The sequence below is a fragment of the Anser cygnoides genome, chromosome 6 (genome assembly GCF_040182565.1).
Source record: "Anser cygnoides isolate HZ-2024a breed goose chromosome 6, Taihu_goose_T2T_genome, whole genome shotgun sequence".
In the NCBI taxonomy this organism is placed as follows: Eukaryota; Metazoa; Chordata; class Aves; order Anseriformes; family Anatidae; genus Anser; species Anser cygnoides.
In genome coordinates this window covers 31082562-31095474 of record NC_089878.1, presented here as the reverse complement: position 1 = coordinate 31095474, position 12913 = coordinate 31082562, and the positions used below count along the sequence as shown (strand labels likewise).

The 12913-nt window shown below is 48.2% G+C and overlaps 2 protein-coding genes across 3 annotated transcripts in view; both read right to left on the bottom strand.

The window, feature by feature from the left end:
* Positions 1 to 3528: 3528 nt before the first annotated feature.
* Positions 3529 to 6910, bottom strand: RPL37A (ribosomal protein L37a). The gene is made up of 4 exons (XM_048046980.2): positions 6755 to 6910; positions 6179 to 6307; positions 4917 to 4999; positions 3529 to 3680 (listed from the first exon to the last, which is right to left on the bottom strand). Exons 1-4 carry the CDS (start codon positions 6755 to 6757, stop codon positions 3617 to 3619), a joined length of 279 nt encoding a protein of 92 aa, XP_047902937.1. The 5' UTR covers positions 6758 to 6910; the 3' UTR covers positions 3529 to 3616.
* SMARCAL1 (SWI/SNF related, matrix associated, actin dependent regulator of chromatin, subfamily a like 1) overlaps positions 6179 to 12913 on the bottom strand; it is a 40226-nt gene continuing 33491 nt past the window's right edge. For both annotated transcript variants that reach the window (XM_048046978.2, XM_048046979.2), the window contains exons 16-19: positions 12270 to 12366; positions 7771 to 11797; positions 7105 to 7177; positions 6179 to 6307 (exon numbers count right to left, since the gene is read on the bottom strand). In XM_048046978.2, coding sequence (XP_047902935.2) covers positions 11585 to 11797; positions 12270 to 12366 — 310 coding nt within the window. In that variant the 3' untranslated portion in view covers positions 6179 to 6307; positions 7105 to 7177; positions 7771 to 11584. The remainder of the gene's footprint in view (positions 6308 to 7104; positions 7178 to 7770; positions 11798 to 12269; positions 12367 to 12913) is intronic.

Here is a 12913-nt window from a genome sequence, read left to right as displayed (position 1 = left end):
AGCCCGCTACAGCGGCCCTCACATCATACCCCAGCCCTGGTTGATTCTCCCGTTGGCCAATGTGCTGAGCTGTAAAACCAGCAACAAACTTCATCGCTAAGCTCCTTTCTTGCTAGGGAGAGACCTAGATATGTCTTCCAGGACAGGGCATGTCTGCCCCAGGAAGGTCACTCACCTGCACTCGTTGCTCCTGATTCTGGAGCAGCTGCTGTGAGTCTCCCTGGGGTGCAGCACGGAGAGAGAGACTTGGAGGAGCTCAGGAAGACAACGGGCACCTCTTGATCTCACACAGGGATGAAGGCAGCCAAGCACGCAGTGAAGCCACGACCTTTGCTGTTCATGGAAATGAGAAATCACACCAGGACGCGCTCCATAAAAATGGTGCCCATCACTTTTAGCTGCCATGCTCTCACACAAAGCCAAAAGGGAATGCCTGCCTGCGGGCTGAGTTCATCCCAGCTCCGAGTCACAGCTCGCAGGAGGGGTCACCAACACCTGTGGCTGAGGCTTATCATCCCCATGATTACCAGTCTCTAATGTGCGATACAATGCCGCAACATCCTCCTAGGACATGCAGATGGTTTCGGCAGAGCAGCTTCAGAAGCTCCTGCCCGTTGACCACACACCCCCCTTCGCAGCCTCCCCACTCCCGTTATCCCTCCTCTTGGCGCAGAGCCCAGCTTCGGTCCAAAATCCTCACCCGGCTCTGTGCGAGGAGGGCGTGAAAAGCACGGGGCCGAGCAGCTCGGGGGGGGGGGCGGACAGGTGAGCAGGGCCCCCCCCGAGGCGGGCAGGGAAGGGGGGGACGGGACGGAGGCAGGCGCAGCCCCCAGCCGCAGCGCGGCAGTGGCGCCCGCTGGCCGCTCGCAGCATCGCCCCGACCGCCGCAGCCCTCGGCTCCGTGCTCCCGGCTTCTGGCTCTCGACTTCTTGCCCTCGCCACCTTCTTCCCTGCCCTCACGTCGAGGAAAGGCGCTGAGGCGGCAGCCCGGAGGCTCAGCGGCACGGAAAGTTCCTGCTCCGGGGACTAGGAGAGAGCCACGGAGCTCCCGGGAGGCAGGACCTGCTCAAACGCCAAACCCCATCCTGACCTTGGCTTCCTATTTTCTTCCGCCCTCCGCACATACGAATCCCCAAGGGAATTGAGAGTTCTGTCAGCAGGAATAGACATCCCCTTTGGTAAGCTACCTGTGTCATCACATAGGGAGATCCAGGTAGTGAAGATGTATCCCCTGCACCTGCTATTGAGTGGCTATTTCATGTCAGGTGGGAAGGCTTTAATCAAAAGCACGTGCTTTAATCACGGTCTGGGCATTGATGAAGAGAGCACAGGCAGAAGGCAGTTGGTTGTGGCGCTGGTTGTGGCAGGAGCATCCCCACCAGCCTGCCCCTTCGTGCTGACGGTAGGGGCAGAGGAACTGCCCAAGAGCACAGGACGTGTCTAAGCCGGGGAGAGGCTGTTCCACAGGCTGCACAGTACCTTTCTGCAGCAGAGGCACAGCAGTGACTTCCCTGAGCTGAGCCACAGCCATCGCCCCCCATCAGTGCAGGCTTCCGTGGAGTTTTGCTGCAGCAGAAGCGTCTCATGCAGGCCATGGTAGAGTTTTGTGCCTCTTCCACACCCTCACAGGGAAGGAACAGAAAAGCAGCATTTCCCCCTCTTCTCAAACCCGCTGCCCACAGTGCCTCCCTGTGGAAACAGCCGCAGAGCAACCCCAGCCCCTCAGAGCCCCTCGGCGGGGCAGCGCTGTGCACCCACAGCAGGTAACCTCTCCCCACACACACCCCGCCTGTTATCAACGAAGGCTTTCATGTGATGAAGATGCAAACCAAGTCATCAGCGCACACCCATGGTTTCATCACAGTTTTCTGAGAAAAGGACTCACATTTTAAACGAAGACACCTTAAGCGTAATGGAAAGTGTCTTTATTTTGATGCAAGTTAAACCACGTTGTCCTTGCTTGCTCTCCCCAAATGCTGCGAGGCATAGCAGCGTGCAAGCCTCCCCCATGGGAACGGAGACGGCTCACACGAAAAGAAAATTCGAGCTTGGAGGTGGCATCCCTAAGAGCTGGTTGGCACAGACCAGGACCAGCAGCAGCAGCACCCAGGGCAATGAGCCTGACTCAACTGACCCAGAGAAAGCTGCTGCAGACACGTTGTGCAGAAAAGCAGCAGCAGAAATGAGTGCACCTGAGCTTTCTTAAACCCCCAGGGTTCCTTCGTAATCCTGCTACAAGATACACGAGAAGAATGGCAATGGCTTTCATCTCACATGTACAAAAATAAGCCATTTGCTCTGAGGGGGAGTCACCCATTGTCACCTCCATTTCAGCACTGGGTATCGAAACACATGATTTTCCTTTAGTAGGGGAAGCTACAGCACTGAACTTTAAAAAAAACACAGAGGAAACAGGTTCAGGGATGCCAAATTCAAACTTCTGAGTCGCATGAAGACTTTTTGCAGCTTGAGAAAGTGCTCCTATGTAAGTCCTCTTCTGAATACAACTTTCAGAGACTTCGGGCTCGTTAATGACATTGTCTTACTGCCCAAATACATTTAAAGCTTAAGTTGGAGCAAGAGGACTCAAATATTCCTTACTATTTTTCTTTCAGCCGTTATCAAGGTTATTACCAAGACCTGTATTTTCTGATGTGTACTGTGAAGGACAAGAGAAGTGCTGCAGTGACCAAAAAGCCCAGACAAAACCAAGCTCATAATCCTGAACTAAATCAAAACTCACCTGACAAATCAACTGTAAAAAAAAAAAAATGTTCCAGTATCCCAAGCTTGATCATCTGAAGAGATGATTTGGAAGCAATCATTAGCCTAAACAGTGGCTTTTCCTCCAAAATTGATGGTCCCAGGAGTTGGCTCAACATGAAAAAGCATTGTTGCAATCTAGAATGGACTCAGGAACCTGAACACACAGAGATGAGAGCCCTGCCAGAACTAGGGAGAGCAAACCAATCACAGCATTTGTGTGCGCTGCTCCCGAGATCCGCACACAGCAGCAAACACCACGGGCTGAGGTAAGCCATCATCTGCAGCTGGCTCTGGGAATCAGCAGCACCAGCCAGCAGCAGAGGATGGCAGCTGCTCTTCATTCATTTCAGTCTCTGCCCCCAAGCCACGATGCTCTTTTCTCTCCCTGCAGCACATGCACAGCTCTCCCAAGTCCTCCTCAAAGACCAACAGGAGAAGGCAGGCTGATGTTCCGCTTCCTCTCCTCTCCCTTTCCATCTGCCCGCTCCTCCACTCGTGTATTTGCTCTGTGCTATTCCTCTAGGCACCGACACCAAGGGCACATCAAGATGTGCCAGGCCTAAGTTCTCCTCGCTTTCACCTCAGCGCATTCAAGCAACAGAACCGGAGTATGCAATTAAATGGAATAGAAAATTGTTTTTTTAATGGCTTAACCAGTAATAAGAGCTTTTCCACTACTGGATAGAAATACGAACGCTTCCATAGTTATACCAATAAATACAATGCAGCAAGACAGCACCTTCCATAGAAAGATGAACATGATTCCACTCCACATCACCTTTTATTATTAAAGGGACAGATCTTGACAGTGGAGAAAAGCATGTTTCAGAAGGAGAGCAGGATGTAGCATCTACTGGTCCTTCAGTTCTTTCAGCCTTCTGATCGCAGATTTGACTGTCACTGCAGAGGTGGTGCTGAAAGAAGAAGCAGAGTCATTTGCACGCTGCAGCACAACAACCCGCACCAGTTATTTTTTGGACAAAGCACTAATCACTTCAAATAGTTCTCGCCCGACTGCATTGTCAACAGGAGGCTACCTCCACGCTGATTTTCCTGACAACAAAGCGTAGGCCCGTGCCTACAGAAGCGCACGCAGCTTCACAGCTCCATCTCAATCCAAATTATCCAGTCATCCGTCAACTACGCGCGCAAGAGCGTGGGCTGAGTCCTAGCGACTGTCGTGTGGGGTAACCGCGTCCCCTACCAGAACAGGAGGGGGCAAGGGGAGTAAAGACAGGGGGCACGCAAGGGCATCATCACAATAAAAACTGTAATGATTCAAGTATTTTAGGAAAAAAAAAAAAGGAAATTTTCTTTGGAGTAAACCTGATTTCAACTATTGCACCTGTTTCTCTGAACTGGAAAGGCTACTGGAGTAACTACAAAAAGTGCTGCTTAAACTTCAAAATAAGAGGTAAGAGTGTCTTTCCAGAACTACGCTCTTTCTACAGCCAAAAGAACCAAGGGAGGAAAAATACTCCCCAGATCAAAGACAATAATGTATTACAGGCTGTCAAAGATTATTATTATTATTATTTTTTAGAATAGATTGGAAGGAGAGCTGTCAGGTCTCAGCCATGCAGCCTATTCCACCCAGAGAACAGCTGAATGGATCAGCCTTCACCTCTGCTCCTTTCCTTCCAACATCACCAGACAACCGGCCCACTCAGAATACTTCGTACACGCAAGAATGATCGTTTGCATCTCCAGTAAGCGATGTTACTACAGCAGAGCCACAAGAGAGACTGCTTAGAAACAAACGTTTGCTTCCCCATTTGCAGATGTTTGGATTTCTTTATTTCAAGTTTGGGAAAAGATTCAGAGATTGCTTTAAAAAAAAAAAAAAACAAAACACTGCTTCGATAAAGTCCAGAGAGATTATGAAATTTTGGGAGGATATACCAAAAACAGCAGTAACTTCATGGCTGAAATGCAGTATTGGCAACAGCTGCACAACAGATACTGAAAAGAACAGCAAGTGCTTCGCAGTCTGATCAAATTTTATCAACAAAATTGAGAAAAAAACACATCACTAATTCAGTACAGATCTACTTAACGGTTAGCAGATTATAGTTAAATAAATTCTTTTTTTTAAAAATCCCTCAGTTATATGAAAATGAACACCAATAGAAACTTCTTTATTGCCTTACTTGTAAGTCCAGGCACCACCAGCAACTGTCTTCATGCAGGATCCACAGTGCCAGATACCAACAGCCTTCCTCTTCATTTTGGTCTGTAACAAAAGAGAAAAAATATGCACTCTCCAACAGCTGTAAAACCCACAAGACCTCGTGCTGCCATCCTAACAGCCAACTTCAGGTGAGTAGTGCAGCATCACACCACAGCGCTGCCTATAACGCTGTGCTAGAACACACAAGGGTCAGAGGTTTTCATCCCGATTCCTCAAGACAGAGTCCATCCAAAATATTTTTTTATTCGGGTATGGAATAGAAAGGGGTTATTTCTAAATGCACCATCAAAAATTCAGCTTTTCAAAGGAGAAAAAAATATTAAGGAGTTATAACTGGTAATAACAATTGATATTTTCACCTGGTATTATGACCAACATAGCACTGCTATTATGTGCCCTTTATGAACATCCCAGGATTGCTCTGAACCAGCTGCCCTTTGAACGGCACCTAAGGAGCAGGCGCTTAACTCTCTTCACCTGGGGAAGTCGCCATCATCTTGCAAAGATGACAATGGGTTTGCCTAGACCTACATCAGACTTCGCTATTCAGATGGAGATACCAATGTTCCCACTTCGCATATGAAAGCCATAAAGTATAAAAAGCAGATAGGAAATTTTACAGTTTTCTAGCCAAAGATACCTACTTTACAGGTATCAATAGTCTGGGCAAAGAACAAGCTGCTGGGCCTCTCAAGCTGTAAAAGCCAAATTCAAGTGAATTGTGCTCACACACATGAACGATTAAGACTCCTTATCAGTAATCATTCCCCATCCAGAGCTATAAAATATACACAGATATAAGTAACCAAGTTCAGTCGAAGTTGTAAGCAGGAAGAGTGAGGTCCCTTCCTCCCCAGGTATGCTGTAAAGTTCATGAAGGAGAAAATAAATAAAAAAAAAAGCCCAAGTCATGCCTTAATTATCAGGATAACAGATGCATTTTGTAAATTCTGCCAGGTCTTTTTATCAGATACACAGTCTGGCAATATTACCATCCTCTGTAATGAAATAAAGATTTGTTTCCATTTAACTACCAACCCCGCATTCACCTGAAATGCCTACTAAGTCCTTTTATTTTATAAAGTAACCTGATGTTCACAAAAAACTATTTATTTTCCTTAAGCTAGTCAAGCAGAAAAAATCCGGAAGCAATACGTTTCAATTCTAACATCAATAACGGGACAATTTTTAAGTACAGCCGCAGGAACCAAGGTGCCTCACCTTGCCGCAGAAGGAGCAGGTATACTTGGCGTGCTGGCTAATTTCAATCTTCTTCACCATCTTCCTGAGGGACGCACCGTACCGGGTACCATATTTACCCACAATCCCCACCTTCTTGGTGCGCTTTGCCTGTCGGGGAGGCAGAAACCACAGGATCAGGTCCAGGCTTACCCAGCTCACCGCCTGCCTCAGCGGCTCCTCTCACAAACGACACCCAAAGCGCTCAGCAGTCCCAACCACCGCGAGTCCCAGCGACCGAATCACCTCGTACCACCGCGGATACGGCGTTGTTTGGTTAAATCTCTGTGGCTTACGCTGCCACAACCCCCCCGACTCCCCCAGGGCCAGGGCCAGGGCCGCCCACCCCGGCCTATCTGGGAGCCGTGCACCGCCAGCCCCGGGCCCGGCCTCCCCCCCCCCGAGGCCTCCGCTCGCTGCTCCCCCAGCGCCTCCCCGCCCGGAGCCCGCCCCCCGCCCTCATCGTTCCCCGCGCCATCCTCTGGCCGCGCCCCGCGGCCCCAGCGCGTCGGATGGCGGCGGATGGCTGCGGATGGCAGCGGCCCCGTCCCCGCTCACCATCTTCCTGCCCGGCGCCGCCGCGGAGAGAGAGAGAGAGAGACGCAGGGCGCATGCGCGGGGTGAAGCGGCGCCGCCGGAAGTGGGGAGCGAGGGCAAGGAGGCCGGGCCCGGCGGCGGGCTTGTCTGCACCGCGTGGGGGTGTGAACTCTATGGTGTCCCCTCCTGAGGGGGCTCGGGGCGGCCGGGCCCCGGTGAGGGGTACCCCGTAGCGCCCCTGCGAGGAGCCCAGATTTGGGTTAAAAATGGGGTGCAGCAGCCCCGGCCGGACGGGGTGGGAGGGCTGGGGGTCACCTTCACCCCACAGAGGGCACAAAGGCAGCAGAGGCGCGGCGCTCGTCGCCACCCACCTCAGTTAGTGTCGTTATTTCACAAAAACAAGCAGCAGGTAGCCGTCGGAATAAAGAGGATCAGCAAGCTAAACTGCAGGTGTAGAAGGAAAAAAAATCAAGGAGAACAAATTCTGACCTTAAGACAGAGCAGCCCTAAAAAGCAGAGATTTCAAGACACCCAGGTCGCATGCCCATACACCTGTGATTCCTTCACGCGCCACCCCAAATCGGTATAAATGGCCCCAAACCTCGCTGCAGGTGGAGGGGGGGTCCCCAAACCCCAGCAGTGTCCCCCCAGCTCCACGAGACACCCACGCTGCCCGCACCGAAGCACAAAGCGCACAGCCCAGCGCAGGGAGGGATTTCTCAGCAGCCGTACGCAACGCAAACGCAGCCCGCTGCTGATCTGCGCTGCTCCTAACAGGATTAACCACCCATTAACCTCCATTAGGAAATATAATCTGGTTAGCCTGAGAGCTTTTTAATGCTCCAAGCCAGCTGCAATTCCTCACAGCCCCGAGGAGGGAGCCCAGGCGGCTGAGCCCACCTGCCGAAACCATGCCCAGGCACTTTTTGCAGGTGCATTTCTCCGCCTGCCCCCCGCCGTAGGGCTGGAGGCACAGAGGTGCAGGTGGTGCCTCTGCTGAGGGGTGAGTGCTTTGTTCTGGCAGTTTGAACACTCACATTTTTAATTCCCTTTCTCCCGTGCTGAGATCCCCGTTTGTCCCCGCATACTCTCCTCCAGTTTGCACGAGCCTTCCTGGGCAGCGGTGGGACACAGCGGTGCTCCAGATGAGGGCTCAGCGGGGCTTTAGGCAACAGCGTTTATATCTCCCTCTGCTGAGTCAAAGTCTCATTCAACACATCCTAGGAATATATTTACCCTTTTCAGAACCTCATCATAATGATGACTCACGGGATACATCTTCAGTACCAATGTATTAAAAAATATATATATAATAAAAAGTTCCTTTTGCTGCTTTGTGACTGTTTGGTTAGAAAATAAAAACAAAAGACAGCACACCCAGGACTGAAGACCGAGGACTGCTCTCTAGTCTGTATTTACAGAGTTAAGGGTGGCTGTGACAATACAGTCCACAGTCATATCCTTCACCTACAGTTATTACAGACAGCTCTGCCAACAACAAAATGCAACCCTCTCACACTACAGCCTCTTCCAGCACTGCCAAAATAAACGCATATTTCCAAGTGACTGGGAAATGGATGGGTGCAGACAGGCCGGCAGAGCTCCCAGAGCTTTGCCTTGTCAGCCTACCACCTTGCCTCTTCGGCACGTCCCAGGCTGTACAGCTTCACATACTGATGTAGTAGTTCAAACTGCTCCTTTTCATTGCGCAAGTACCCGTTGTCTCTCGTTGGGCATCCTTCCTGAAAATGTCACCCCAGTAACATGCTCCAAGTTCCAAGCTCAGCTCCACTGCAGTAGCAGAAAGGCTGCAGTTGTGAGGCTGAATCTGGAAGGGCTTTCAGTCTATCCAAATACACACAAAGTTATCAGATAATTGTGGTTGCTCTAGTAGTGTCTCTTCCTTGTCTGGAAGAGTGGTCAGCATGTTTGTCACTTCCATTTGTACTGACAGCACGAAGACGTTTGGCTACATTAGGTCAGGCAGGAAACAGTCTTCCCAAGGAAATACAGAAAACAAAACAAGCGGTAAGAACCATAGAAGACATCCTACTGAAAAGGTGAAGGCTGTAGGCCCAGAGGAAGCCCCAGGTTTCACAGACCTTGCCATGTTTCATTCCATCTACATTACTGGGATTTAAAAATCAAGGCTATAGTGTCTTTGATGGGCAAATGTAAGAGTCCCTAAAGTACTGCACACTCCTGAGCCTGCCTGTAGGTCTCACTGGCAACCTGCATACTACCTTGTACAGATTCTCATCAGCAAGCCTTGGAGGTCCTGTCGAAGCCTCCTGGCAGCATCCCAACCACCTCCTCATCATATTAATGACAGACTAATGGTATAATTGGGCTAAGGCACGCACAATTTTTCCAATCCCTTGATGTAACGACTAAAAGCACTTCGCTTCAAGATTCTTCTCCCTTTTTTCATCTAGTACAGTTAAAGTCAATCTCAAGTGTACTTGAAGAGCCTTTGTAACTCTACAGCAATCCAGCTGAGATTTTATGGGTCCTAACAAAGAAAGAGTGCACCTAGCATTCTTCTAACAGGGCTGGGACTTATCAATATATGGGTAAGATAAATTGAGTTTATGAGAAGCAGAATTCTCCAAGGGTACTCTCAGATTTCAGAAAAATACTGTTTTGAAGTAGCTATAGCTTTACGAGGAGGAAGAGAATTACTCCTATAGGAGATGACATTATGGGTACACAAATAATGTCTTCCATTTGTTTTTCAGCAGGCAGATGGCAACATTTCTCACCCCTTACTCAGAACTACCTTCTCTGCAAGTAGAAAGATCATGTGTCCTAGAAACAGATTAAATACTCCACATTCAAGAAGGAAGCCATTTAAAAGTGTTTAGAAGTGTGTATTTATCTCCTGGCCAACTGTTGGCACAAGAGAAATGATGTTTAGCTCCCACTCTCAAATCCAGAGACAAAACACTTCCCACAGCTGGCCAGTCACACGATCTCTGGTCCTATGCCTCTTCACTTGTACGCACATCAAAGCACCTTTTGCAGTCATGAATGAAAAGCGAATCTCTACCCAGCACAATTGCAAACACAGCCTGTAGGGCATTTCCATGACGACACTTGCTGAAAACGGGATAATCGAACCCTTTGAAGCAGGAAAAAAAATATCACACTTACTATCAGCTTGATCTTGTAGCACAACCCTTTTTGTCCTCAACCACGGAAGAGAGGGCTTTTGGCCACTGTCTGCTATCCATCTGTACACAGTCAAGCATGCTGCCTGCACAGCACATTAGCTCCTGGCCTCCAGAAGCTAAATGTAAGCCTTTAGTTTGCTATTTCCCCACCGTTGTCCCACAGATTATGGCTGTAAAATATATCTAACTGGTACCTCTGACATTTTATCTTCTCCTGAACTCCCTGGTCACATTTGTACAACACTAGCTCGTTTCCAAGTATCTTCCAGTATTACGATCAGAACTGGGAAAGACATGAATCTCTTGATTACGTTACGCTGCACTGGCAACAATATTCACACACAAAAAGACAACCATGCAGCAATGCCTGAAAAGACAAGTCGTGATAAACGGAAATTTGCCTTTATACCAAGCCCGCATTAAAAATGGCCTCTAGAATTTTTGTTGAGCCATCACAAACCAAAAGTATCACCACGTCAAGCAACAGTGCTGCTTTTGGCAGTCTCAATGTAACCTGCACAGAGCTGTAAGAGGAGTGAATAACAGGTCCTAACCACCCTGAATATCTCGGGCATTAGCTGTTGAGTCACCTCTAAGCAAAGTATCCTGGGAGCTTCCCTTTTGAAAGCTAATGTGTTTTGGAAGGCACAAAACAGAGCATCGCCAGACAAACCAAACCTTTTGGCCACTGTAAATTTAAAAAAAAATCCACCACACTAATATCCCCACTACATCATGTACTTTTCAAACTCAAGAACCAAATGGGAGACGAAATTGTAAAACAGAAAAGGCACCGGAAACTTGGGAAACGTGAGTTAAAACAACTTTTTATTTAAGCAATTCAACCCAGAATCAGCTTCCTACAAAAACAGAACAAAAGTCTGCACGTCCTCCTCTCCTCACTCATCTGTGGAAATGAGTCTCGAGTCTTAAAGAAAACACACACACACACGTTCCCCTGAGCAACCAGTCTTAATCCCTGACAGCGAGTGCAGGCTTCACTCTCCACTGAAATGAGGATGTGCCGTGGAGTAGGTCCTAAGATGCAGAGGACGAGGCCAGAGATCAGAGTGTTCATGCAGACTTGTGCCTAACAGGCAACACACGCTAGCAGGCAGTTACACTACTTGGTTTCAAGCTATCAACTGCTCTGCAGAGACACAAAATCTGGGTCTCTCCCTCTCCCCCACCTCCAAAAAACGTTAAGATCTGTCTAGATCCCAGTTTCTTTTCTCCTCACTACTCAAGTGAATACCAGAGACAGTTCGTGAGGGCCTGTGAAGTAACTCCTAAAAATACAGTCTAAGCTTCTTGGAGACGGAAGGCTCCGCAGTTGCTCGGGCACTAGTTTTCAGAACAGCTCTGCAATGTGGACAGCCAACAGTTACCTGCTTTATAAATGAAACGGCTATGGAAGATGACTTACTAAAACAAAGCAGCATGCTACTTGCCCATGGCCACTCAGTCATCAGCAGAGGCAGGACTGCAAGACCCGCAGGCTGCCACATACGCACTACTCATCCGTCATGCTGTCAGACTGCCTTCTCATCCTTTGAGATGAAACACGCTAGAGATACAAAAAACAGTCTTTTATTTCTGAAAATTCAAATATAATACTTGATTCCTTTTGTTTTTTTTTTATATTAAAAAAACTGCTAGCCACCTTCTCTTTTTTTTTTTATGTTACACTTTCAAAAAACTCCTCAATACGCCGCTTTTTGGGGGAACTCACTGAACACCCCTCTTCTTTTGTGTCTTGAAAGGCACTGCCGGAGTCAAACTCACAGCAAGCATCAGCTGCTTCCAAAAGCAAAAGTTCATCATCGTCATCTCTGCAATCAGAGAAGGTCCTCTGGAAAAGTTCATAGATGGTCTTCTGCTTTGGATCTGGCTGAGAAATTAGAACAGGCAGAGTCTGTATATGCATTGTCACATACAATGAAAGTAAGCAACAATCAAAGGGCAGTCCCATGGCCCTAGATACCTCACAGCTTTACCAGCCCATAAAGAATTCAAGCCCAAAGGGGATACGGCTATACTTGGGTGCTGGAATGCAGTAGGACTTCAGACCTGGCTGAATCTGAACTCTATACAAAGTCACATGCCATTACTTCTCATCAACAAAAGGCAGATATGCAAGAGGCTGTGATGTCTTTAATGAGAAGGAAAGCAGGGTTGGGAACTCTCTGGAAAGTCCAAGTCAAGTTATCGATCCAGGGAGGAGCTGGAGCATCTGACCTCTGACATTAAAGGCAGAACAGGTGCAAGGTCAGACTGCCAGTCACCTGCAAATCTAGAAATACACAATCCAAAATGCATTCAGCCTCTCCCAGGGACCTCTGCCATTCCCTCAGGTCAGTTACCTTAGGATAGTAATTGGTGGATTCAGCTGTACTGGAAAAGTTCGTTTCCGAAAGACCAGCTTCCCCCAGCACTTTTATTTTCTCTTGAATCATTGGCCTAGGAGAGAAACAGATATTATTGAAAGGAAGAAAATAACATGCCAAATTCCATGATCCATTGGGAAAGACACTGTCATTTACTATGTGTAGATGAAAAAAAAAATATAACAGGGTATAAAGATGGCTTTTCTACCAAAGTTCATTAGCTCCTTAACCTGCCCTAGTATTGTTTATGACGATTGTATACTGTTTTGGGATATCAATCAATCTAAGGAAGCATCGATCCAATTTAAACGAGAAACAAGAAGAGGATGTGATTTCAGGCTATAAATATTTGGAAGGGTCGCGTATCCAAGAGAGAAAGTAGTTGACTGTGGCAACACTAACGGTATGAAGTCAGAACAAGAAGATGCAGGTAAAGGGAGCAGTAATAGCCTGTTGTCCAAGGCAAGCAGTGGTAATCCTCATCAACAGACGCATCAGAATTTCTGGGGTACCTCCCAACGTACTGCAGGAGGAATAATCCATCACTGGCCCATGAGGTCTAGTGAGGTCCCAACTGCACCTCCACACTGGACACTTTGAAAGAGGCAAAGGCCACAGCA

What these genes read in the sequence shown, in the direction of transcription:
- RPL37A (XM_048046980.2), bottom strand. An exon ending in CCTGCTCCTTCTGCGGCAAG is followed by an intron (nt 5,000 to 6,178) that starts GTGAGGCACCTT and finishes CTTTTGTTACAG; the next exon opens with ACCAAAATGAAGAGGAAGGC. An exon ending in GGTGGTGCCTGGACTTACAA is followed by an intron (nt 3,681 to 4,916) that starts GTAAGGCAATAA and finishes TTCTTCTTTCAG; the next exon opens with CACCACCTCTGCAGTGACAG.